Source organism: Eleginops maclovinus, chromosome 19 (assembly GCF_036324505.1).
Source record: "Eleginops maclovinus isolate JMC-PN-2008 ecotype Puerto Natales chromosome 19, JC_Emac_rtc_rv5, whole genome shotgun sequence".
Lineage (NCBI taxonomy): Eukaryota > Metazoa > Chordata > Actinopteri > Perciformes > Eleginopidae > Eleginops > Eleginops maclovinus.
In genome coordinates, this window is record NC_086367.1 from 19,208,226 (window position 1) to 19,233,858 (window position 25,633).

Genomic DNA, 25,633 nt, shown 5'->3' on the forward strand with positions numbered 1-25,633 from the left:
TGTCATATCTCCATTGTCTATCAATATATGACATGTTGATACTAGTTATGGCTTTGCATTACTCATCCAGGTTACACTGTTTTCACAAAAGGTCCCTCCAGACAAAGTACAACTTCTGGGTCAAAAGCTGAATACACTCCTGTACGATTATTTTATTAACCAAAGTGACATTAACAATGATTATTTAGGTCATTTTGCAGATATAAAGATTTTTCCTGCTCAAATTTCTTAGAAGAAATATATAGTTTACTATCTACTCGTCACTCGTTTGTAATCACCAATTTCACCATGTCAACCTTGGGCCCTTGAATGTATTTTTATGAGATTTTATAAACTAAAGAATAAACAGATTCATCAAAAATATCCTTCCATGATGAAATAACGCCTTATACTGTATGAGACACACAGTTCACATGGTGCTCTGTAGGCTAATATTCTCAGCGTGAAAGATTTTGGGTGGAGTTTCATGTTTAAAAGGAAGCATGTTATGTGTTGCTTGCTGGAACCTGCTGAAACAGGAAGAGTTAACTCCCCTTTGTGTACTGATAAACTGTAAACCTTTTATAACCTGCACACTTTTTAATTATGATATACTGCACATTTAGTTTAAACAGTAATTGATCATTTTAAAAGTGTAAGTTATTCTACATGACCTTTTTTCGTATTTATTGTTTTCTTGTAAACATTTTATTTATACTTCTATATTTGCTCTTATTTCACATTTTAATTTGTCTTTGTGTTTTTATGCAAGCAGCAAATTCCATGTATGTGTAAAACGAATTGGCAATAAACCATTCTGATTTGTGTATCAATCATTTAAATGTTATTTATATAGCCCAATATTAGAAATTAAATAACACATACATCATACAACAGCGTCTGACCTTAGACCCCCTAAAATTGGATACAATTAAATATAACAAATGAAATAGTATTACATAATGTGCATATTAAACAGTGGACAAAGGTTGACACTATCAAAGCTAAATGGAAACGTAAAGTAATAAATACTTTTCTGCACTACGATATTTGCACGACACTGATCACCAGAAAGGGGTCAGTCGGAGTTGAATCTTTGTTTATTTGTAACTTTTCAAAACCACTTGTTGGCTGTGAGGCGATTGGAGGGTGAATGTGATGCAGCAGGTTTTTTTTTTTTCCTGCTTGGTAATTGATTCCATATTAGCCTAGCCTAGCCTGAGAGACTCGGAGACATATCACTGCTGCGCTTTCTCCAGCGTGGGCTGCAAGAGCACAAACTTCAGAGAGTCCAGAAACACACACACACAGCCGCCTCATAACAGCAGGAAACACGGGTAGGTTGCATGGAGTATGCTGTTACAGCGATATAACATGGTGTACTAACTCACGATACGATACAAGGAGAGATAACTGGCTGGATAACGGGTTAACACGTTTGTTTTGGTAGGAAACATTAACAATGACAACCAAAAAGCCGCAGAGCATACTCCGGGAAGCGTCTCATCAGATTATAGCGGGAGGATCCGCTGGTAAGTCAGCATGTTTTATTTCTGCTACTCACAACGATTGATTATGTAATAGTTTAGGGAATTTGCACGCTGCTAAATGTATGTAGCATAGCATCAGTGTTAACGAGTAATCAAATGTATGCGGTAGCGCCACGTTCACCTTCCCACGAGACTAGAGGTACAGAACACTTCTGGGTTTAATCGCACATGCGTAGTTAATCATCAACCGAATGAATTCTGAGTCACTTGGATCAAAGATGATATAAGTCAGCAAGATAGTTCACAGGCTGCAAAAGTACAGTGTAGCCACAGGGAAGGGAAATCAGTCTGCGCATGCGTACGGTTCAAGGATTCAAGGGCTTTAATGTCATGCACGGTAGCTACAGTGTAGAAATGACAGTGGTGGGCCGTCAGGGCCAGCAAGGCCTTCTCTGCTGGCCTAAACATCATCAGAATATAAATTAAATTTTGATATATTTTTTCCACAAATACGTATTAAATTATTCCCCATAGTCTATTCTCTTCATTTTATAGCGTTCGTCTTGGCTGCGCTGCTTCCAGCCTCAGAACGAGATTTGGAGGGCTGGCCTTTATGTTAGAGCTTTTATCCAATCATATTTCAGCCATAATGTGTTGCTAGGGTCAAAGAAATCTGCCCTTAGGCCTTCAGAATCAACAGTGCGGGCGGCTGTAAGCTTAAAGTGAACGCAAACAAAACTGTGGCGTTAACCAATCAGATTTCGAGGTGGCGACAACGGGCCAGCTAGCAGGCGTATGCTAACGTTAGCACGTGCACATCTTCTGATTGGATACGCACTATTGAGAGGCAGAGCTAGGCAGTAGGCAGAGCCATACAGTCTATGGGCAAAGCTAGCAAACAGAATTAGAACTTGAGCGAGCTAATTTGTGTAGATTTCTACAAGCTATTTTTTTCAACCCACAATGGCTGAAGGAGGACAAGAGATCAATTTGGTAGAAGATATAATTACAACGCCATTTTCAAAACGAACTTTTCAAGTAAAGCTACACATCTTGAAAAGGGAACGACCAACTCCAACGCTAGCGAGCCTAGCACAGCAGGGAAACTACGAGCGGTACCCCTGGCTCACAGCCTCCGAGAGGCACTGCAAATTGTACTGCCGGGAATGCCTGGTATTTGCAACTGATCGATTTGGTGTTTGGAGCCACACTAAATTTGCAAACTTGAGTTGTCTAACCAAGGCAGCAGCGAGACACCAAAGCACAGCTGGGCACTTGGAAGCACTGGTGCTTTTGTAAAGCTTTGGGGACACCCGAGTGGATCTACAGCTCAACGAACAAGTGCCCAGGGAAACGGAGCTCCACAACGAAAGGGTGAACAAAAATAGGGAAATATTGAAAGACTGATTGATTGTGTCCTGTTTTTGGGTAAACAGGAACTTTCATTTAGGGGACACGATGAAAGCGCCGAGTCCAGAAACAGAGGAAACTACGTGGAGCTTCTTTCTTTTCGTGCTGAGAACAACACAGATTTGCATTACCACCTGTACACAAACAACATGTTTACTGGGACTTCAGGCAAAATACAAAACGACCTGATTTATGCTATTGCTGAAGTGATGGGAGAAGAGATCAAAATGAAGATTAAAAAAGCACCCTTTGTCGCTGTTATGGTGGACGAGACGTCAGATGTGGGTAATGTAGCACAGCTGGCACTTGTCCTGCGTTATGTGACGGACACAGGTGTCAAGGAGCGGTTTGTCAGATAATCTGATTAATTAAGTTAACTGTAAATATGCTGATGTATTCATTATAAATGCTTCAGAAATATTAATATAACTCTGTTGTACTTGACTATGTTAAGGTGATGCAACGCCCGGTTATACTGCGTTTCTGTCTAAATGTATAGTTTGTAGAGCCATGGCGTCATAATGATGGTATTAAGAGGTGGAATAATTCAGGTAGGACTGTGTAGGACATCACTGAAGGCCTAGGTGTGAAATGCACGGCCCGCCACTGAGAAATGACAATGATAATCTTAAATCCCAAGCTCCTCCAACATTGCAGCATAATTATATAGGACATAAAACAATAGAACAAATAAAAAATAAAAATAGTGCAATAAGAAACAGAGTAGAATATATTAGAATAATATAGTGCAGAATATATTGCAGACCAATGTGCAAGTAGTGCAGATGAACTGAACTATATACATGTCAGGAAAATACATAAATGAAATAAAATAAATAATGCAGAGAATGTTGTCAGTGACCAAGTAAATGCAGGAGTCTATAAACATATAAATAGAATAAGATATACAAGAACAGAATGTGAAATTAAGTATTGTGGAGTAAAATAAAATGAAATACTGTTTATTGCAGTGATAATTCTTTTTTGATAAATAGATTGTAAGATGCAAAGGTATTTTAATATATTGTGCAATGTTACTGTTATCATTTTTTGTTATTATATTGTACTAAAGGACACATTAACGGAACCTTTAGCTCCTATAATCGTGTTTCCATTTTAATTTATCTTTATTTCAGAGGCAATATCAGAATTTTACTGCACAACATTGTTTGACAGGTTAAATTACAATATACAAAATATTATTGCCTCATGCAAAGAGAACAAATTGCACTGTACAAAAACATTTGACCCTGTATGCCCTACATGGCAGGCCTATATTTCCCGAGAATTAGTAGAATATTGAGATACTTTTCTTAAGTATTTCCATTTTCCGCTATCCAATTCATACTTCTGCTCCACTATAAGAGGCAAATATTGTACTTTTACTCCACTAATTAATCTAACAGCTATAGTTACTTTTTATATTGGTGTCTCTTAACATTGTATATTCTTTTCAGTTTTCACTTTTTCTGCATGAAACTACCATTTGTAAAACGTTAGAGGTTTTTCTTTTAGAATCAAGTTTATGTACCTTTTCATTTATTTTAAATGATAGTGTTATGCTACTCCATAATTTTACTGACCAATTTTTTATTCAATCAAGCCATTTTCATAAGATGACGTCATTTTCATATTTTATTGGATTTTCTTATATTCTATGTTTATGTTTGTTAATTTTTGCAATAGGCTACTTGAAAAGCCCTTATGAGCTTTTACAAGGTTTTATGTTTTGCTCTGCAGTCAAAGCAACAGTTGCCACTAGTGGTCGAAAAATATAAACAATACATTGGCTGTAATTCGGCTTCCGGCCACTGGGGGCGTCGGTGAGCATACAGGTGACGGGCGAAAGCACCTGTTAATAAACGAGGAAGAATTCCCGCGCCAACTTTCTGATTGTTTGTCAACAAACATTAATCCCGTTGTTTTTGGATGGATTAAGTGTTTTGTGATTTTACTCCTTTGTGACATCGTGTGTTTTCTCTTCACAAGACACCAAAATGTTCTCTTCGAACTGGTGAGTTTGTATTATGAATATTTTTCCCTAACGTTTTTAAAACGGCTGTGTAACTGAAATTGCTATGCTAACGGTGTAATTAGGCTAATGGCATTTACACCTGCGTTGGATAGTGATTTCCACAATTTGAGTCTTGTATTTAGCAGAATATGGCACTTGTGAAGTGTTTTAATGAAGACGCAACGGCTGTAATGCTGTACTACCCGAAATGCTTTGGTTTATGTTAAGCTAATGCTCCAGCACTTTAAAGTTTTGGCTAACTTGACGCTAATGCACTAGCATTTATAATTGCCTGGTTTATTTGAAGCTAAAATACTTGCCCCTCTGAATTGTGTGTCTTCATCGTTGATTACACATGCACTACATCCTACGTCTTGTGCTTCTTAGTTGTTTTGATGTATCAGGCGTGAATAAAGCTTTTAACCTATTTAATTTGAAACCTATTGGATATCCAGGGGTTTCTTTTCCAAATATTCCCTAACTGTTTATAAACGGCTGTGTATCTGCCATTGCTATGCTAACGGTGTAATTAGATTTATGAGACAGCAGTTACACCAGTGCTGGTTTACAGATTTACACTAATTTGAGTCTTTTTTTTTTAATGATAAAGCAACGGCTGTAATTTTGTACTACTCAAAGGTTTGGTTTATTTGAAGCTAATGCACTAGCACAAAATTGCCTGGTTTATTTGACGCTTAAAGACTTGCCCTTCTGAATGTTGTGTGTTTATGGTTGATTGCGCTACCTCCTGGGTTTTGTGCTTCTCAGTTGTTTTGATATATCAGGCATGAATGTAGCTAGCTTTAAACCTATTTATTGTAAACATTGGCGATCCGAGGCTTCCCTTTTGAAACAGATACATCACCTTTTTACAACTACAAAACACATCCCGGTCTAACATACAGGGTTGGTGTACAGAGTGTAACCAGGAAGTGAGCAGAAGTCAACCCTCTCGCTTATTTGCTTTCACTCTTTTAACCTTCACAATCCTCATCCGTTCACGTATCAGTAGTGATTGCGTAACACTGCAGACACGTTGCCAGCTCGGGTTTGTGGAAGCAGAGGTTCATTTTAAGCACGTAGCGGCAGACAGCTGGTGGATATCCTGATAATATATACACATGATAACAGATGCGGGGGAGGAGGAAATATTCCAAAACTCTTCACCCCAAGTTTAGTAGAATTTAGTGAGAAGGCTGGCTTTCAAAACGAAAAACTTGGAAATCACGTGATTGGGTGTCTGAGATGAGCAAACAAATGATATATTGGTTTATTAAAAACGGGGACTGTGTACAATGCATGTTTTCATAAAATATAGCACATCTGTAATTCATATATGTTGTCAAGGGAATGTATAAAGTGCACATATACAAAAAGCGCATTAATAGACATTGTGGGAACAAAGTTATCTCAGACAATATGACAACATGTCTGTTTATCTCCAACATTAGTTTTAAGCTGACTTAAGCTAAAACACTCTTGTATACCGGTAGGAGTAGCGTTCTAAAAATGAATGCTTTTCTTAAAATATAACTTGCTAAATCAAGTTATGTATACGATGCCAGATTTTTGCCTCGGTGAAGACCATGACCTTCATGTGACCCAATATATTTGCCATGTTAAATTACCTAACGCTTGATTTATCGCTCCAGCCTAGCAGTGAAAATTACACTAATTATGAGATTGTTGTAATAACCTGTCAAACAGTACACACCTAAGCCATTATTCTGAAACACTACCTTTGTGAATGAGTTGTAATATGCAGGCAGTTTTGCATATCAAATCCTACGTTGCATCATTCTGTCTGTGCCACCTTGTTGGTCTCGTGTTAATTATCAGTTGCATTGTTTCACAAAATCTGTGTGTATCTCTTCATGCATGTTATGTGAAGGCAAAACCAAAGTGAAGGTTGGTAATTATTTTACATTTTTTAAATCTTTGAGCAAGGTGTGCGCTGTCACCAGCAAGTGAGGTTTTGCAGATCAGGTAGCTGTTTCATGTGCAGTGATAGTGTACAGCAGTCCAGGGCCGCGTGTGAATTTGTGATGTGAATGTGATGCATTCAAATGATGTGGCTGCCCAGTAAAAGCTTGGCATTGCATAAACGTTGACAATCTACAACAAAGGTTTTTAAGTGTTATTTATTGAAGCCTTTTACTGCTTTTGTGCATTGCATATCTAATTGACTTTAATATTTCCTTAAGTTGTTATTTCATTCATTAAATTGTTAAATATCTCAAACTTGCTGACTCGGCATGCTCTACTCCTCCCTCATCCATTCATGCAGCGGCTTTGTGTTTGTGGAGTGGTGTGCCAGTTTTGCAGCCAAGCATGAAGCATTAGATTACATATTCAATGAATGGAGATATAATATGCTCCTTTAACTTTCTTGGTTAAGCGCAAGCGACAAGATAGAATTATAAAAACAAGTTGGACTGTGAAGGAATGATCAGGACAGACTATCTCTTTATCGTGTCAACTTCTTTTCTCCAGCCGAGCAAGCCGACAGCTGGAAACAATAAAGAGCACAAAACTATTTCCTCATGTTTTTATTCCCCAGTGTTGTTGCTGTGCTCACTCACTGAGTACATCCACACTGATGGGCGTTTCCCAAATAGTTTTCCCCAGTGTCCAAACTCTTTAGTGAACTTTAACTTTGGGATGTATGTTTTTCAGATTCAGAAATCCCAATAATACAATGTAAGTGTTGACTTTAGAGAGATTCAGTTTGCATGTCCACATGGGCTTCTTCATTGTTGGAGTATTGTCAGTGTTACATTCTACATTTCAAAGAGTAGAATTTCAGAACATGGCTGTAATGAGTAAAAGTGACTCAGCAGATGTTGAAGAATTCTCTTTCCCAATGCTTTTCGTGGCCAACATTCTTCTCTTCCCTCCATCTGCCAACACTTTTCTGTTGTGAAGCCCAAAACATTTCCTCTGTTTCTTAATTGACCTTACACAGGGGTCAACACTTTTCACAAGCATCACTTCCCACTGCAGATACCAATAATGTAACGGTTAGAGAGCCACCTCACCGGTACAGGCTACATACAGCCTTTGCTGTGTCTCTGTCCCTGAGATGGTCACTGGAAGATTGTTGTAGCTTAACTGCCAACATCTTTCCATTTCGCTACAAGTGTGACTCTGAACTGTCATTGCCAGGCTTGTCTTTTTCCTCTGGACTGATTTCTGGAAACTGTAGCCATTTAATAAAATTGCACAAATTCTGCTTTAATCAGCAATCTTACAGTTTCATTAGTTTACGCTGTCAGACTTCACATCAAGATACAGTTGAATAATTTAAAACATTTATTTTCATCATCCTGTTCTGTATGTCATAAATAACTGTTAGCTTCAAAAATGTAATAACAATATTTTTTTAACTGAAGGACTTTGACTTGGGTTGTACCTGCCTACCAGTATGTGTGCAATAGTTGAGGAATCGCTGCTCTGTCTGTGGTGGAAATGTGACAGATGTTGCAGTCTGCTGTTGCTGAGTAAAGGATGTTTTAGAGGTCATGTCATAGTTGCAGTTCCTGCTGCTACGGATAGAGGTTGCTAAAGGTCCTGTATCACTTCAATGAGTGGTTCACTCTTGAAGAAAAAAACCTTACGCATAATCCTTTTATTGCTTGCAGTATACGAGTCACAATTTTAAAAGCCTCTCTTAACAGCTTTTGCAGTGTGCTTCAGGTGTTTGATATTTACCTAATTTACTCTTACTTTGCTTACGGTTGATTTTAAATAAGGAACTATCATGGCTCCCAGCAGTAATATCACAGTCTTTTCTATTCATTCTTTAATGTCTTTTGCTTTCATGTTTTGGAGCTCTGCAAAGATGGCTGGTTTACCATCATTAGTTCTCAGAACCCGGATCAGCTGATGAAAGCTGGATCTATGTGAGGCGGTTGAAACATATTTTTTAAGCTAGTAATGAACACTTCTTTTCAGGCTGCCAACTAGTTTCTCTGGAGGCTTTTATGAGAAAGTAGGTGTCCTATGTACTCTGGCATTGTTGTATGGCCCTCCCTGTTTACCCCTCATGAGCCCCCTGGGTCTGACAACCTGCTGTCCTGTCCCCCCCAGCCAGAGGCATAGGGCCTCTCTTCTGTCCTCAACAGGAGTGATGGGACAGGCTTTAACCCTGAGCAGAATGACCTCAGTCTTTCACACTACCTCCCATCCAGTGATTTTATATTCTCCTGATTCATCGTTCACGAGGAGGGAGACAGCCCTATGTTCATTGATGTGGGAACGAGTCACAAAGCCAATAAATCAAAGAGTTATTAATGGGAGAAAGTTGCATTTAGTGCACTTATTAATGTGCAAGCTGGCACCACAGAGCTGGTTATTTTTTACCTATGTTGAATGCCTTGTGGAATACAGTATGAAGATTATTATGTATTTTCTGTGAGTATATTTTAGATCTTACAAATAGAAACTGAAAAACATGCTATGATTATGGTGGTTGGTACGAGTGGCTCACAAGGTGTTTAGTAGGCTGGATGAGGAGGATGAAGCTCTGCTGCACAAATGTGCGTTTATATTTCCAATAGTTTTCTTATATAGGCCTAATAAATATTGGAAATGTTAAATGCTTTGAGCTGTGTAAATGTATTACAATTAGACAATTTTAGAAGTTTAAAGGTTGAAAGTTTCATAAATTCCTGAGAGATCACAATTAGACACTGCTTCATTGAAATATATCACAGGCAAAATATCTGAGATAAGGTATTAAACTAAATATAATTTAGGTTAAAAGTATTGGCTGCTGAAAAATAAATATTCCCTCATTTAGGCTTCAGGAAGCTGTTTTTAATTTATGTTTCTTGACTTGTCATAGCCTGAACAGTTTAATTTAGAGGACTCTGCAGATTCATGTTTAATTCAGGTAATATTATTTGTTGCAGACGGTATGTGTGTTAGACTTTTAACAGTGTGTTTCAATACCAAATGGGTTTGCAGTAATAGGTAACATTCTTTTTTCTATACATTCACATCCATTCTCCTTTAGTCCACAGGGGGGTGGTAGCTGCACACTGCATCGGCCTTCTTCGTAAAGGGACGTTGCAACTTTTTAGTGGTTAGGTTTCAGTCTAACTTTAAAGGTATACAGAAGTGATGTATGTGTACTCTATAAAATCGGCGGCTTGCAAATATAAAAAAAAACTCAATGAAATGTATTTTCTTATCTGTAAAAAGCAATGTAAAAGATAGGGGCATAAAACATAATTGAAATAACAATGTCATCTTGATTAATTCACAGTGCACCCAATTTTAAACGTCGAAAATGCAAATCTATCTAGTTACATGCTCGCTGCGTAATGTTTTCTCTCAGTCCTTTGTTATTTCCTTGGTATATGCTTCTTTTTTTTAAATCCATGAGTAAATCGATCCGTCTCTAGCAAATGGACTGTGACGACTTGAGACAGACGCGGCGTGTGATTACTGCAGCCCCCACCCCACCCCCCGCTGTCAGAGCCTCACTCACACTGCAGCTCTCCTCATTCAACTGCTTTTAAACAGTGGACCTGAAATCAGTCGGGAAAGAACAAATAAAGCCACTTAGCCTAAATGAAGGAGAGCAAGAAGAGACGAGAGGGGGAATCAAATAAATAGTGTGTGCATGTGTGTGTATTTGTACGGCTGACAGTGACTGCAGTGAGCAATCCCAAGTGGCTGCAACAATCACAGCCGAATTAGGCCTAATATTTATTTCCAGAAACAATTGTACATGTTTCAGCGGGGCTTTGATTGATCTCCCGCTGGACATGTTGTAGACAGATGTTTAGATGACCTCATGTTTGAAGTAATGCTGATTCTGGATGGGTTGCTTCTTGGCCTGTTCCTCTAAATCAGCTCCCTCTGCCTCTCATCTTTTCTTTTTTTTCTCCGTCTGGGGAGGACATGCCGAGGCTCACGTCCTTCATATTTAATGTGTGCTTTGGCTCGCATAAAATTGCAGCCATTTACATTTTTTTTGTCCCATCTTTGACAGACAGATGTCCATGCATTAGGGTCGTGGATGGCTTGTTTAAAATGAGCCATGATGGTGCTGAAGGATGGCTACTTAACCGGACACATCTGTCTTTTGTTCTCAATGCTTCTCTTATACGTGTCAGTTTCAGAACAAGGCCGGGATTTGGCATTAAGGCAGCATTTTTGACAAGCCTGTAAACATGAGAGGAAACGGCATAAAATATCTGAAGTTTTGCTTCTAATAATTTCTTAATAGATGTGATCTCAGTCATTAATTTGAGCACATTTCTTCAGATGTGTCTTTAAGAATAAATTGCATGCTGCAGGCAATGGTGTACATTCTAATGAAAGTAACCCCTCATTTAATTTGGAGAAATTACAATACACCAGCATTCCTAAAACAAACACTAAAGATTTATTATCTCCGCCAATAATTACCGTCGTCTGCAAATGTGAATGATGACAATGTCATCAGAAATGAGTTGAATGCAAACAGGCATTAGGTCTAATGGTAGGCTAATTAATGCACTGCTGGTCTCCGGCATCCAAAAAATGTATGTAAAGACCAAAGAGGTTAGCAGGCACTGAAATCATACACTAATGGATGCTTTCTGCATTGGTTAAAAAAAGGGAAACAATTAAACTAGTAGGACTGAATTATTTATTATAGTTCAAATGAATTCCTATATTTGGATAGTAGATCTACTTAGTAGAGGCTCAAATTGATATTTATTAATTTGATTAATCCATGAACTATAACATCCATGAGGTAAAAATGCCATATGTTAAAGCAAATGTGCGAAAAGAGTGGTAGTGTTGAAACTGATTCACAATATAAGGTATTTTTATTTTTTGCTATACTTCTTTATTACATTTCAGAAGGGAATTTTTAATTTCTTTTACCCCATTCATCAAAAATATTAAACTTAGTTACTCAACTTTGCATTTAGATTAATAAAACAAAATAAAGCAAAAATAAGAAAGCACTTATTATAGATGAAACTACAGAGCAGTATGTAAAAAAGGTCAAATGTGCATCAGCATTAATGCACTTATTATTATATTATAACAACGGCAGAGTATTTCTTCATTTATTGTGTATACTTTTACTTGAGTAAAGGATCTGAGTACCTCTTCCACACATTATGACCAAACTCATGGGATCATTACTGTTATTTTTTTCTTCAGGGACAGATGTTCCTTGTGTTTTCGTTTTAAAAGTCTGCTCGTGTGCCATTTGGCTGACTCCCTGCACTACAATCAGCATAGCTAATCGCTGCATTTGATAGCAACATGCCCACGAAGATTCTCAGTCATCCAAACAAGAAGTCTCTGATGGCTGTCTGAAGAATCAGCAGTGTCTGTTAAAGCCCTGTGAAGTTCCGATAAAAAATAAGGAGCTAAAAAATATTTTTTGTAATAGAAAAAAACAAAACTCTTAATTGAGACATCAAGACTGCATAGTATCCATACATCCACATTTTATCTGATGTAATACCAGCTGCAGAATCAAAACCATGCCTGAGAATCTTTCAGCTGTGGCTACAGGTGAGCTTCTTACAGGCTTTAGGCTGCATGTGTAAATCACCTTTATTTGACAAGAGCCATCAATTTCCTGTGAAAATACATCTGCCTCGCACTGAGATCTGTCTTTGTCAAATGTTGGAACTAACAGAGACAACTGAATCCAAAAATACACATGAGGCATTGCCAAAATATCCTCTTAGGTGTCAAAGTATACCATACCTGATAAACTGTTGAATTTAACTCTGTAAGTTTGTTTGTCCAACTCAATAAAGAGCCAGTTAATAATCCAGTAAGGATGTTTCTCAGAGGAAGACCTGTTTGGATTCAGGTATACTCAGTGCTATTAATAGATACACTGACGTACTGAAAGTCTGGACAGAAAAAAGTTGTCCCAGTTCAGGGAGCTTGTGATGTATGAGCCCCAGTATCGTGTGCGACATTATCTTAATGACAGGATTTACTAAATGGGTTCAGTGGAGGGGTCGGGGGACCAGAGAGCCCGGTTCTTTTTGAGGAGGGGGGGGACTCCTTTTTTGTGTTGCAGAAACGGCCCCTGAGTCCAGCCAAGACGAAACGCGCAATTACTGGATTGTTTTTACTCGAGCTGCACGGTCATGCGCACGCTGCGAGCCAAGAGAGGCCTCGCGCACGGCATAGACTTCTGAATCAGCTGTTGTTACTCAGGGAGTCCTCTGGGTTATATTGGGTTTGAGGTGATGCACTTCTGCATCATTAATAACATGATGGCATTATATCATAACGAGACTGCATCCATAATTATAGCAGATGTCATTAAAAAGCTAAAGGCTTAGAAATGCTCAATAAATCGTTGATTTTAATTGATAATAATTGGGCCCAAAATATTTTTCCACCAAGCAAACGGTAGCTTTAAACACTAGGTGCCCATTACATATGTCACATGAATGTACATAAAAAAGATTTAAAGAAGAATATTGTGGAAAAATAACTAAATTTGGGGTAAAATGTGATGCTTAAAAAAAAAGAATGCTATTTAAGACGAGTGATTCAGCGTTACATAATGTCAACAGTCTTTGGCCCTATTGCTGTTTCAATCACACTGATGGATAACCTCCCTTGTTAAAGAAAATGACCAATATGCTCAAGTAAATTTTTTAAGAATGATGGGCACTCCAATACATTTATTGTAACAGGTCACAGTCGGTAAGAATTTTCCTTTGGTTTAGTGCTTTAATATAATCGGCAATTTACAGTTTCTTTTAGCCAGTCAGGCCTAAGGAACTACTTTGTTTTCATAGCAGCCTATAGTGAATATCATGGTCACGCATGGCAGCACACACAGGACATTTATCATACGTGCAAGTTCCTAGAATAATAATAATAATTATACTGTTATTGTAAGAGCGGATTTAGTCAGATAATTATGATTGCTCTCCATGGGAGGCTTTCTCTGGATCATTGCCTTCTATTTAGAGTTACCAATTATTAAAACCAGGACACCGTGCTCACTGCAGGAAGCACAGAAGAGCTGATTTTTAGAGAGTATTTCATCACGTCTTTAATTCTGCAAACAAGATGATCACAAAGGTCTTCTATACCTATCGCCACATGAAACTATACCAGTCAGCATTACAAGTCATTATGAGTGTGTAGAGGGGTTTATTAATTGAAGGAAAAGCATGTTCAAAAGGGAAGAAGACTTTTGTAAAGTAGACTCCATACATGGTTACATGTCAACAATAACAAAACTGTGAGGGAATTCAAGCTCTGCTTATTGAGCACTTCCACTAATAAGTAACGGCGCAGCAGAGGGACCATGTGAGCAAAGTTCCCCGCTGTTAGAATGGACTTTGTGCCTGGGTATTTTTACATGGGTTTAGGTTATGTATTCGTGCAAAATAAAATGGCTTTGTGTGCATGTGCGTGCTCTGGCTATGTTGTAATGCCACAAAGTGCATGTGTTTGTTTGTTTGTTTGTTTGTTTTGCGTGTATCCGGATGACACATTTTATGCCGGGAAATTGGATATAATTGCGTGTGTTGGAATGCATCCAAGGAAATAGATATTATAAATAGCGTGTGTGTGTTCTTCGTGCGTCTGGATTATGTTTTCAGTGTATATTTTTGACCCCAGCTCTCTTGAAGCTTCTAATTAAGTGGCAGCAGGAACAAGGTCTTCCTGTAGAGAGCTACTGTCTGTCATCCCATCAGAATGATTATCTCATGCGGCCATTTTATTAAATCTATGATGTGACGTTTGTGTGCTCAGTCATTTAAAAAAACAATAAATATGAATTACAGAAAACGGGAATAAATCTGATTGTTAAAAATCTCAATATAGCCACTCAAGAGCCCCAACGTGCTCTCTGTTTATCCTCTACCACCTTGTTCCTCATGAACACTGACATGTGTGTTGAAAAGTCTCGAATTGGGCATTTAACCTCCTGCCCTGTAGCTCAGAGCCACAGTCTATGCGGGTCAGACATGTGGGCCTGCTGCACTGCGGTGGAAGCAACCGCTGCATGCCTCCCTAATGCAGATTTTTCAGGCTCACCGGTTTTTGATCTTTTGTTTAATAGGTTTTTGTTTTGTTTTAGGAAATCTTCAGAAAAAAAGTCAAGGCCAAGGCAAACCTCATGTTATTTCAACAGAACATGATACACGATTCAGATACAGTAATTACAAAGCCTCTGTGCTCCTGCTGTAAGAGTGGAAATATAAATAAACATAATAAGTACTGTCAAAAAAACAAAGTGTGTGTGTGTGTGTGTGTGTGTGTGTGTGTGTGTGTGTGTGTGTGTGTGTGTGTGTGTGTGTGTGTGTGTGTGTGTGTGTGTGTGTGTGTGTGTGTGTGTGTGTGTGTGTGTGTGTGTGTGTGTGTGTGTGTGTGTGTGTGTGTGTGTGTGTGTGTGTGTGTGTGTGTGTGTGTGTGTGTGTGTCTGGAAATTTACAACACAGGTTCTTACAGTAAGTCCCGGCCGAACTGTAATTTTTTTCTCCCCTTCTCTAGATCTGTAGTTCAGAGACAGGCCTGCCCACTTCGGTTTAACTCTATCAAGATGAACATCATTTGGGCAGTGCAGTAATCATAATGTAATTTGTTGGACTCACGGGCCAATTTGTGTCATTTGAGAGGAAATATCTCGTGCCCGGTGGCCATGGGAGAGCATGTCCCGGGGCAAGGCTTTAATTAGGGAAGTTCAAATTTATAGACACTTTGTATTATTTCTGATCTTGAGTAGTTGGAGGATGACATACTTTAAGGAAAGGATCCTGGCAGATGATGAGGAAAACTGTTATAATCAGAAACGAAACTGAATGAAAGGTCAGGTTAGGAATTTGTTTACCATTTCATTATCGTTTTCGAATCAAAGAGTTCTGCAGTGAAATCAAAGCAGACACAAATGTCACCGTCTGGAAAGAGCCTGTGAAGAACAGTGAGAGGTAAGGCAGCGGGTTTAGTCACAGTTACAAATGAGACTGAGATTAGAGAGAAGCTGACAGGTTGCAGAAAAAAGTGTTAGTGTGTGAATGTTCATCTCTTTGTAAAGCGGCAATCCTGAGAATGATGCAATGTGTTCTAAATGTATCTGGCTTGGCAGTAATTTTCTGCACAGCTATTTAATGAGGATAAAAGTGTTTTGCCCTGAGAGGACGATCTGATCCAAGTACTTTATGCTTATGATGACTCAGACGGAGTGACTAGAGGGCAATAATGGTGCTTTATAATCTGTGTCAGTGATGCATTGAATTAAGAGTTTGTGCTGTATTCCAGCGGCACTTTTAGTAGCAAAGCTTAGTGAAGTTCATGGATTTCAAGGTAATAAAAAGATGTATAACTTTGCTTACCCTTTCTCATGTATGCACAAATTATTTCACTTAACCGAGACATACAGCTCTCAAAAAATGATATAATCCGCTCACATCTGTGTTAAGTTTGCTGCAGGTATCATTGGAAATGTTAATTCTACCAGGACGAAACGCGTATTTGTTCTGAAAGGCATCCAAACTTTGATTCAGCACACTGATTCTTGAGATTGTTTCATCCCACATCGACATCCAAATCATGACTCATATATGACACGCTCTGTATTTTCTATGGCCTGTGTGAGTTTTAAAACAAGAGTCCACACTGAGATGCGTTTAGTAGAACGGAGACCACACAGGGCGACGGCGCAGCATGTCCGGCATTTGAAGCAGGTACAGGCGGAGAATCGGGACGCAGGAGGGTTAAGTTATCAGCGGGTTGACAGGGCGAGCGCTCAGCTGGGCGGCTCTGTAATAAGAGGCTCTGACAGATGCTTTCTCCATTCGTAGAATCCCCAAGAAGCTTTGCAGGAACACACAGACTGCCAGCTGTTTCCATAGTGAAGCATTGATCGTAAGGTCTTCAAACGGAGAACATGAATCCAATAATAACTGTAGCAGAGTGGCTTCTCAAGGCATGGCACAGTAATCGCTCTAGTGTGGTGCACATGTATCAGAGCAGGTGATTTTTATTCGGCCTGAATTTGTGTTTTTCAGGTTCTGTATGTAACGGTTAGAGGGGAATTATCAGTCAAAAAGTTTCCTGCGTCTTTGCCTATACCGCACAAGAAGAAATATTTTGAGAGCTTCTTTGGTGTTCTGGTCTGTCCTGAATTGCGGGACTCTCGGGTGTGTTTCATAATGGTACATGGACCGTTGCAGGCTGATCTATCACACCCAGGGGAGAATCTGCTCTCTGCACCAATCCATCAGTCCCCAGCCGGGGGAAGGCGGAATGACACTCAGGCCTCTGCTATTACAGCCCCCCATCATATTCAGAATTTACCCTAAATTGATGCTATTTTTTTTCCATGAAGGAAACGTCTTGAGTGATCATGCACAGGTCTTTCTGTTTCTGCAGATGTTGTTTTTTTTGTGATTAGTTGAGGAAATGTTTTGTTAGTAAAACATTTTCTGTATGGATTCTTTAATTGTACTTGCTCAGTCATTCTGTAAGCTGCTGGATAAACAACAGAATGTGAGTTCATCAGTTATTAGACCACAAGATGTCAGTGCACTTTATTTTATTAGTTCATTGATATTTACATCACCCACACTTTCTGATTTAATACATTTATTATTTTAACTCTAATGATGATTATTCAAATATTACTCATGCTAATTTTAGCAAACTTTACTCTCTACTCTACTACAATAACACTACAGCTCTTGGGTTTTCTTAAGTGGAAAGGAGACAAGGTAATTACCCTTAAGGCAATTAGAGAAAGGGGCTGAGGGAGTAGGAAAGTCATTTTGTAACCCAAACATCCTGGTCCGAGGGGCCTGAGCGGCTGGACAGCCTCCTGGAGGCCGCTGGCTGGCTCGCGGGGAGCCGCTCATGTGGAAGCGGATCAGCGTTTGTTTTCTTTCTCCGGAGGCAGGCCTCTGAAACTTCTGCCAGATGAGCAGCACCTGAAATGCAGCAGATCTTCCACCCCCGTCAGCAGGGGGAGTGATTTACTGGAGACGCTTGGCATGCTTGGTGTGCATGAAATCTTTCAGTCGGCTTCATCACACTGTATTATAATGGATTAGGGAGGAGGGCCTTTGGAGGAAGCCTCAAATGTTTTTTTGCACTCTCATCAAGACGGATTCAAAATGTTTGTGTGGACCTATAAACATGCTCAATCCACACACTGCCAGCGTATTGCTCATGTAATAAGATGGCAGTGTACCAAACAAATGCAACCTAATGAGGAGGTGAATGTAGAAAGCAGAATGGGTTCTTTTGGCTAGATTTTTATTTTGGCAACTCACCTACTGTATTCTGAATATTGTATTTTTAAACAGAGTTAACTTCTAAGGCCTCCCCCTGTCGTGATACATTCAAACTATTTGAGTCTTTTTTTAGTTTTTCCCCAAGGAAATACTTAGTGCCAGTCCCAGAAAGATATTCTGAGTTAAGTTCAGTTGACATTTAGGAGAAAAAGTTTTTAAAAAGTGTGAGTTTAACAACAAGTTGAAGAATTGTATTCATTGTGATGATGACGTCACATTACCAACAGACCCGTATATAAAAAAAAAAACCCATGTCTTTACAATCAAAAAATCTGTTAAACATCCAACGTTAATTATGAAATAACAATACAAACTGATATTTCACTTCCCATTTTTATTCCTCATAACACAAGAAATGTTTTTTAGTGTTACATAAAGTCCAACTGAATATATGTAGGTTAAGAACTGCTGGTTGGGTACAACAAGATATTTGAACAGGTCACTTCGGGAAATTGTGAAGGGTACTTTAAGCTGTTTTTCCTCAATTCCAAAAATCCCCAAGAAGCTTTGCAGGAACCCACAGGCTGCCAGCTGCGCTATAGTGAAACCTTGATGTTAACGTCTTCAAACAGACACATGAATCCAAGAATAACTGTAGCAGAGTCTCTTTTTCATGCATGGCACAAGAACTCCTAGTCTGGTGAATATAATTTATATCACAGGTGATGTGTATTTCTTTCCGTGCTGAATTTGTGTTCCCAGGTTTGCACATGCCATGTAACACTTAGAGAGGAATTGTCATTCAAAACTCAGGGGCTTTTCGCTTTTTTGGAAAGACTATTTTATCGTAGTCTATTTTTTATGATGACAAATCCAGTTCAGAAAACAGGGTTAGAGAGCAGAAAGATTTGGGGTGTCAAAAGAGGACGGGAACAGAGCTCTGGCACTATCTGACCCTCTTTCTTATCCATGCACGCATTCGATCTGAGGATCCCTCTGTGAGATGGGTCACAGCACTGACAGTTCAGACCAGGGAGCAGTTCAGAAGCTTAACGGCTTGTAAGTGATGCCGATCAGGAGAGAAACGGGGCAGAAAGCTCTGCATTTAAACCCCTACATGAAAAACTGAGCTTTGTGGGAAAGCGAGAGTGGAAATGGACTCCGTATGTGAATCAAATGCCATTTCATCTTCGGTGCAGTGAGCTGACTATATGACAAATGTTGTCCATTTATTAGTCATTCTGATTCAGTTCCCACCCTTCAGGAAGTTCATGTAGTGTAGACCTTTAAACGTGTCCTGTAAAAGAAAAGAGAAGAAGCAGCAATCAGATTCAGTGAGAATTGGTCTTGGCGTCCGGACAAGAATCTCTAATGAGCAAACACTGGATGATATCATTTTGAGGTTTGGAGGGAATTAGCTTGATTAGAATAACCCTGCGCGCTCACCTTGGTTCCTCTGCAGTCAGCCTGTCAAAGCCCCTCTCAGCTCCTATAGCCCCCCCCCCCCACCCCCCCACCTCTACTGTGGTGTGTTTAATGAGGAAAGAAAAATGAACTCTGGTGTTGAAATTTATTTTAGCTGAATTTTGTTATTTTGTTGAACATTTGTAGCTGCTCACAGAGAGGCCGGGGAGGGTGTCTGGTTTATTTGTCATTGTGAGTTTGCACAGTTCCTCCTTTGCTGGGATGAGTGAGGCTTGCCATCAGCTCTCTTATAACAACAAGCCTTGCCCGCCAAACTTCCTAGATAATTAGTGAAGCATTTCACACACTGCAGAACATCAAAAAGCAAATGGAAAATTGACAAATTAAGCATAGTCCGTGTAAAGTGGGAACGTTTTTTCTGGATTGGAGAGTTGGTGGAGATCCAATCCAGCACACGGTCACTTTAAAAAAATGTGCAGTATAACTTCCAGTTTACACCAATCAGCAGTGCTGTGGGTTCTTTAATGCCCTGCTGTCATCATACAAGATATTTCTGTTCTGAATTCATTAGCTGATTTATTTTCAGCTGTTTATCATAGAGGCCTCATAACTGATTATAAGCACCAAGATAAGTGTCAGAAGAATGTGCTCAATTGTATTTTAATGCAGCCACAGTCTTGAATGGGGATTTTTAGAGCAGAGAGAATGTTTTAATTTTGGTTACCGCAGTCGGTTCCTGAGTGGTTGGGTCAGACAGCCTGTTAAAAAGCAGCAAAAACCAAACAGTATTTGATCACATTTTAGGCTTTTTTTGATTAAGTGTTGATTGTTTTACTTTCCCGTTTAGTCTGTTCCTAGTGCCTACTACAAATGCCAGGCAATTAAACTTCTCAATAAGCTCCTTCATGATGATTGTTTCTACTTAAGGCAGGAAAATCCTGAACATGTTGTTGGCATTTAAATGGAAACTGATTTTGAAAAATCCTCTCCTCTCCATGACATGACATGTTTCCAGGCATCACTTGGTAATATCAAAAACAAAAAGACGAAATGCGTTGAATGTGACATGAAAGTAGATATTAGTTAAGTTTCCATCCAAATGTATGAAATGTTTTATTGATACACACACTTTTCCATCTCTGCCAAGCGGAGCAGCCAATTTTTTTTGGTGATATTTTGACAGTTTTTCCCTGTGTTTTTTGCTATGTGCATAACAACAAATGGGTCTAAATGCATTTAGTCACCCAAATGAAATTTGAATATATTGTATTGTGGTTGTGGTAATTGCTCAGTTTTGTAAAACCTATTTTAAAGTGTTATTGACAGAGAATCTTCAGTACCTTGAACAGGCTGGTAGGGCCTGCCACTTCAGCTTGGACCGTTTTGGAAACTGAATGTGCTACCATCACAGCCCCTTTTTTATTACAAAGTTTCTTACATAAAATAAATCCTGGTGTTATGTTGCAAAATAATATCAATGTTTATTACTTCAACATTTAATAGCTTTTCAGCACTGTTGTGGGATGGTGGTGGAATAAAGTCAGACTGGAGCCTTACACCACCTGGCGGCATCTTTTCTAGTTATGAATATTATTCTGTTAAAAACATGAACACTTAATCAATTTGTGTGTGGTTTTGAATCATTATTGTAAGCTCCTGGTAATGGACATGCACGTTATAGTACAGTCCAACTCTTCACCATTTTGGTTCAGAAAATAAATTCAAAGTATCATCTATCACTCAACATAAACATTGAGTCATCCTTTAAAATACATATACATCTTATACAAACACACATTTATACATACACAGCCTTACACACACTGATCCTGATCACCACACCCCCTCAGAGCGAAACCAGCAGAGGAAACTGTCACTGTGTCCACCGTGGCACTCTGGAGAGTTGAACTTGACTGAAACATATGTCTTCAATTTTAATAGCTCTCCATTCCCCCAGATGGCCTGAAGGGGGGAGGAAGGTTGCCTGAGAAGCTGCGTTTCATGTAAGAATAATTTGTGCTAAGTAGCTGGGCGATCTGTTTGTTACGCTAGAGCCGACAGTTTGTTTATGTTTCTTGAGGAGTATGATGGATGGAGCAGGAGTTGATGCTAATTAGACTAAATTGTTGCGAAGAATGCTGAGGGTCTGCACTGCACGGCTGAGGCCAGTTTCCATTGTTCCTGCGTCTTCGCACTTTGGCCGTAATTGAATGGAGCTTGGGTCCATTCATCAGGGTAGTGGGCGTCTAGTGTAGGAAACCAATGGCTGGACATTGAGGGAGAGGATGGGCAGAAGAACTATGGGTGACAGGGGGAGCAGGCCATTGGATGAAGAAGATTTCACTTTTTTCCCCCAGGCCAATTGGAAAAGACATAACCTGTGTCCAACTGGCCATGAAATGAATGTTTACCCAGCAGGTCCTGACCAGAGAGGATTAACAGCTCTTAAACTCCTCCCCTGCAGCCTGACAGACATGGTCAAATGCAAAAGGTGGCCATTAGAGAAAGTGTCACTGCGTGTGCTTCACTCCTGAAAACACGCCTATTCACTCACAGATTTCCCTTCCAAACTCCATTCTGCGGTTACGGGTTAACATTACCAGGGTTTTGTCTTATCCAATGACATGTAAAATGTGATCTTTTTCAATACAGTTAATGCCCATGGCTTTTTCCATTGAATCATGCAAATGTAAGATGTTTTCCTGAAGAGCTAGATTTGAAAGCCAAATGTTCACACACATAGATGAAACACATTTTCAAAAGGGTAATTCCAGCGATTGAATATTTTGCTTTCATAAAGTTGACAGTCTTTATCACGCATTATGAGTGGTAGAGAAGATGGGCATGTGATCAAACCAGTTGTATGATCAACAAGGTGGCTGTTGATTGATGATTAAATACTATCATATAAATGCGAGTTCAACCACATAGAAATATTGTATTTGGCTGATGTGAGTCCATATTGGTTTGGTAGTGTATTCTTTATTAATCGCCAAGTTGAATATACAAGAGAGCTTTGAAATTATGAGTTTGATGGTGAAGCCACCATAACTTACTTAAATGCTGCACTTCCTCGTCCCTGTTTGATGTTTTTCTCTCCAGAGCCCCATGCAGTTTGTAACCCAGACTTACTGCAACCGGTTGTAGTCTCTAAGCCCATGGTGACAATTATTGTTTCCCCAAACCACAGAGGGCATTTTACAATAGTTTTCTCAGGCTTCATGTTATGTCATCTTTATTTAAACTTTAAATAATAAATCCTGCACAGAGCCTTTCAAAATCACCTTTAGTATACCTGCATCAGTACGTGGCTAACTTAAGTCAACATCTGCCTGTGTGTAGACTCCCTGGGTCAGCAATAGTGTGTTGCTTCCACTCAGTGTCACTCCATTTTAGTTTTTGCCTCGCGTTTTAGTTTTTCTCCTTTGCTGTTTTTTTAACAGATAAAATGTAACCAAACAAGACAAGTGAAGAATTACATTGAGTAATGGTTATATCTGTTAGGTTTGCAAGCTATTCATTTGTGCTTGCATTGACCGCAGCAAGCACATGCTATATGAACAGAATACTTACAGGTGAAAGTTTATTCCTGCACCAGAGCCAGAGCTCACATGTTCGTATCCCACATTGAACCTTGTACTCAGCGCCTGGCTTCTTGCAACATGTCTGACAACACAACATACTTGACCCTCAGAACATGTCCTGTGTTTAACACCCTCACCTTGTTAGTTCCTCATCTAGTAGAAACAAACCCGACCCTGCATCTGCAAGTCATTAACCCGTCAACACGTGTTGTACAACAATGCTGCAAACAACATGGCATTGTCACAGTTTCTCCAAGTGAATGTGTGAAGTCTCGGCTAACAGAGAACAGAGCAGGGTCGAACAGGGTGGACCCCCGCACATGTTCAGCCTCACACAGCCAAACAGGTCTGACAAGGTTTCCCTCCTCCATTTGTGGCCTAGTTCAGCTTGAGTTAACCTCCATAGAGTTCCTCCAGTGGTCTGTTGTGAACCCAACAGATTATTCAAATTGACTGTATGTGTGTCATGAAGGCAAAAACGTACTCCTGAAGACACTTACTGTTACGAGGAGTAAAGATGCAACCTATCTATGTCTGTCATCAAGAGGTGGTCAACACAGAGGGCCTTGCGAGACCAACGCATTAACAGGGCGGCTGTGGCTAAGGAAGCAGAGGATGGTGTTATTGAAAGGTGGGTGCTTCGATCCACAGAACATGCACTGAACTCGAAGTGTCCTTGGGTGACGTACAGGCCAACAGGGTGTGAATGTTAGTTCCTCTAAGCTGGTGGCACATTATATGTCAGCCTTTGACTCTGATTGAATGTGTGTGTGGTAAATGCTGACTTGAATTCAAAAGCATTAAACCAATGCAGTCGATTTATCATTAACACCAAAGGTTCATTTAGGAAGAAATAAGTTTACTATTAAAATCAGTCTGAAAATTAATCTTTCAGAGAGCTTTAGTCCCATTTTGAATTGGTTAAATGTATGTCATTTGACTTGTCTGTGAGACATCATTTCTGATTATGATTATGAAACAATGTGACACAAACAGTACTAAACGTGGACATTATGTTCACTGCTGAACTAGGCCTACTCATTTTCAGGAAATCTTCACTTCTGAAATTGTCTTTTGTCAATGTATTTAGACAGCTTGCCTAAACTTGCATCCATCTATCTTTCAAGTATTTATAGTTTTAAGATAGCCATTCACTGTCATTATGAAGAGACCATAAAAAGTGATGAAAGTGCTGAGAGGAAGACTTCTGTGTGAATGGAGACCAAGACATTCAGGTCAGGGAGTCTGGGATTTTTTGGCCTGATTTTAAAGACGTGTCTGTATCTCTTTCGGCTCCTAGGCGTTGTGGTTTATTGTGGCTGCTGTCAGTGAGGATATGGTTATCTCTTCCTCTCAGCGATGGATTCTTCCCTGTTAAATAGTTATCCAGTAAATCAGAGTGAAAATGAGGCCAAAGATGCTCCTGCTCTTAGATTCCAAGGAACTGACATTCAATGTTTTAAATGGCTTGACTGTTTCCTCGCAGACTTGGCAATCTCCTTTTGTAGCTGCACTGGAAATAGCTCAATGTGACTTCATGGTTTTAAAATGTTGGCACTTGCACAGCAATACGGGAAAATATACCACCAAACATTGAAATGGAGAAGTGCAAGGTGTATTGCCAAAGTTTATTTTCCTATAGCAGTGTCTGACTGATTTAGGAAGAATACTTTTTTTTTAACTTAATGGAGAAATGCACTGTGTGTCACTGGGCTGTCTCTGCAGCTTGTGTGCTGCTTGGCCTTTATTCTGCAGAAAATGGTCCCTACCCTGTATTTTCAACTTAACAAGTAAAACATCTTGTATAAGTTACATAGACTTTTCCTTTCGTGTTTTTAATTTCAGTCATTTGGGTGACAAAATATCTTTTAAAATGTTTTCTATAAGCCTTGCTTTTTTCTCAACATTCATAGATATTGGACTAGGAACTGATACTGTATGGGTGGGATGTGGGTTGAGGATTTTAAGGATGGGGGGTAGTGTGAGGGGATCGAGAGAGGAAGCGAGTTAGCCTCGGATGGGCGAGAGTGAAACCGGAGCATGATTGAGTTAGGGGAAAGGAGACAGGAGCCCTGAGGCTGCCAGTCGGATGCTGTGTGTGTATACATGGCGCTCTTGTCATGCTGCCCTGTTAGCATGGGGAGATTGTGATGGAGTTATCTGGCCTGGCCCTAAAAACGGCTTGTCATCTTGTGTATACACAAGGAGGTAGCGTTAGTCTGTGTGTATGCTTGCACGGTGCCAGCAACATTACTCACAGGCCTTTTGGGACACAAGCAAAGACTCGCCTGGTTCCTTTCCCTCTCCGTAGAAATATACTCTTGCATCCTCTGAATTCTCAGAAGATGAAGGTTAAACAAACAGTAATGGAAATTAGGTCTTAGAGGGTTAAACCTTTCCCTTTCTTGTGGGATTCATCCTCACCTGCTTTTCTAATGTTCTGTGATGTGGCTGAAAATAGGACCAAACCAAACTACTCCTGCTTTACCAAATCTATAT

At 39.5% G+C, this 25,633-nt stretch overlaps 1 protein-coding gene across 3 annotated transcripts in view; it reads left to right on the plus strand.

Annotated features, from left to right (window-relative positions):
* The first annotated feature begins 1,098 nt into the window (after nt 1–1,098).
* Nucleotides 1,099–25,633, plus strand: part of slc25a21 (solute carrier family 25 member 21) — a 79,056-nt gene continuing 54,521 nt past the window's right edge. For 2 of the 3 annotated variants that reach the window (XR_010168108.1, XM_063909636.1), the window contains exons 1-2: nt 1,099–1,316; nt 1,430–1,511. Coding sequence is in view for 1 of the 3 variants with exons in the window: in XM_063909636.1 (XP_063765706.1) it covers nt 1,442–1,511 (70 nt within the window). In the remaining 2 variants the exon portion in view is untranslated. Of the gene's footprint in view, nt 1,317–1,429; nt 1,512–4,754; nt 4,894–25,633 lie in introns of those variants that run through there. The other variant, XM_063909637.1, reaches the window with a different exon arrangement.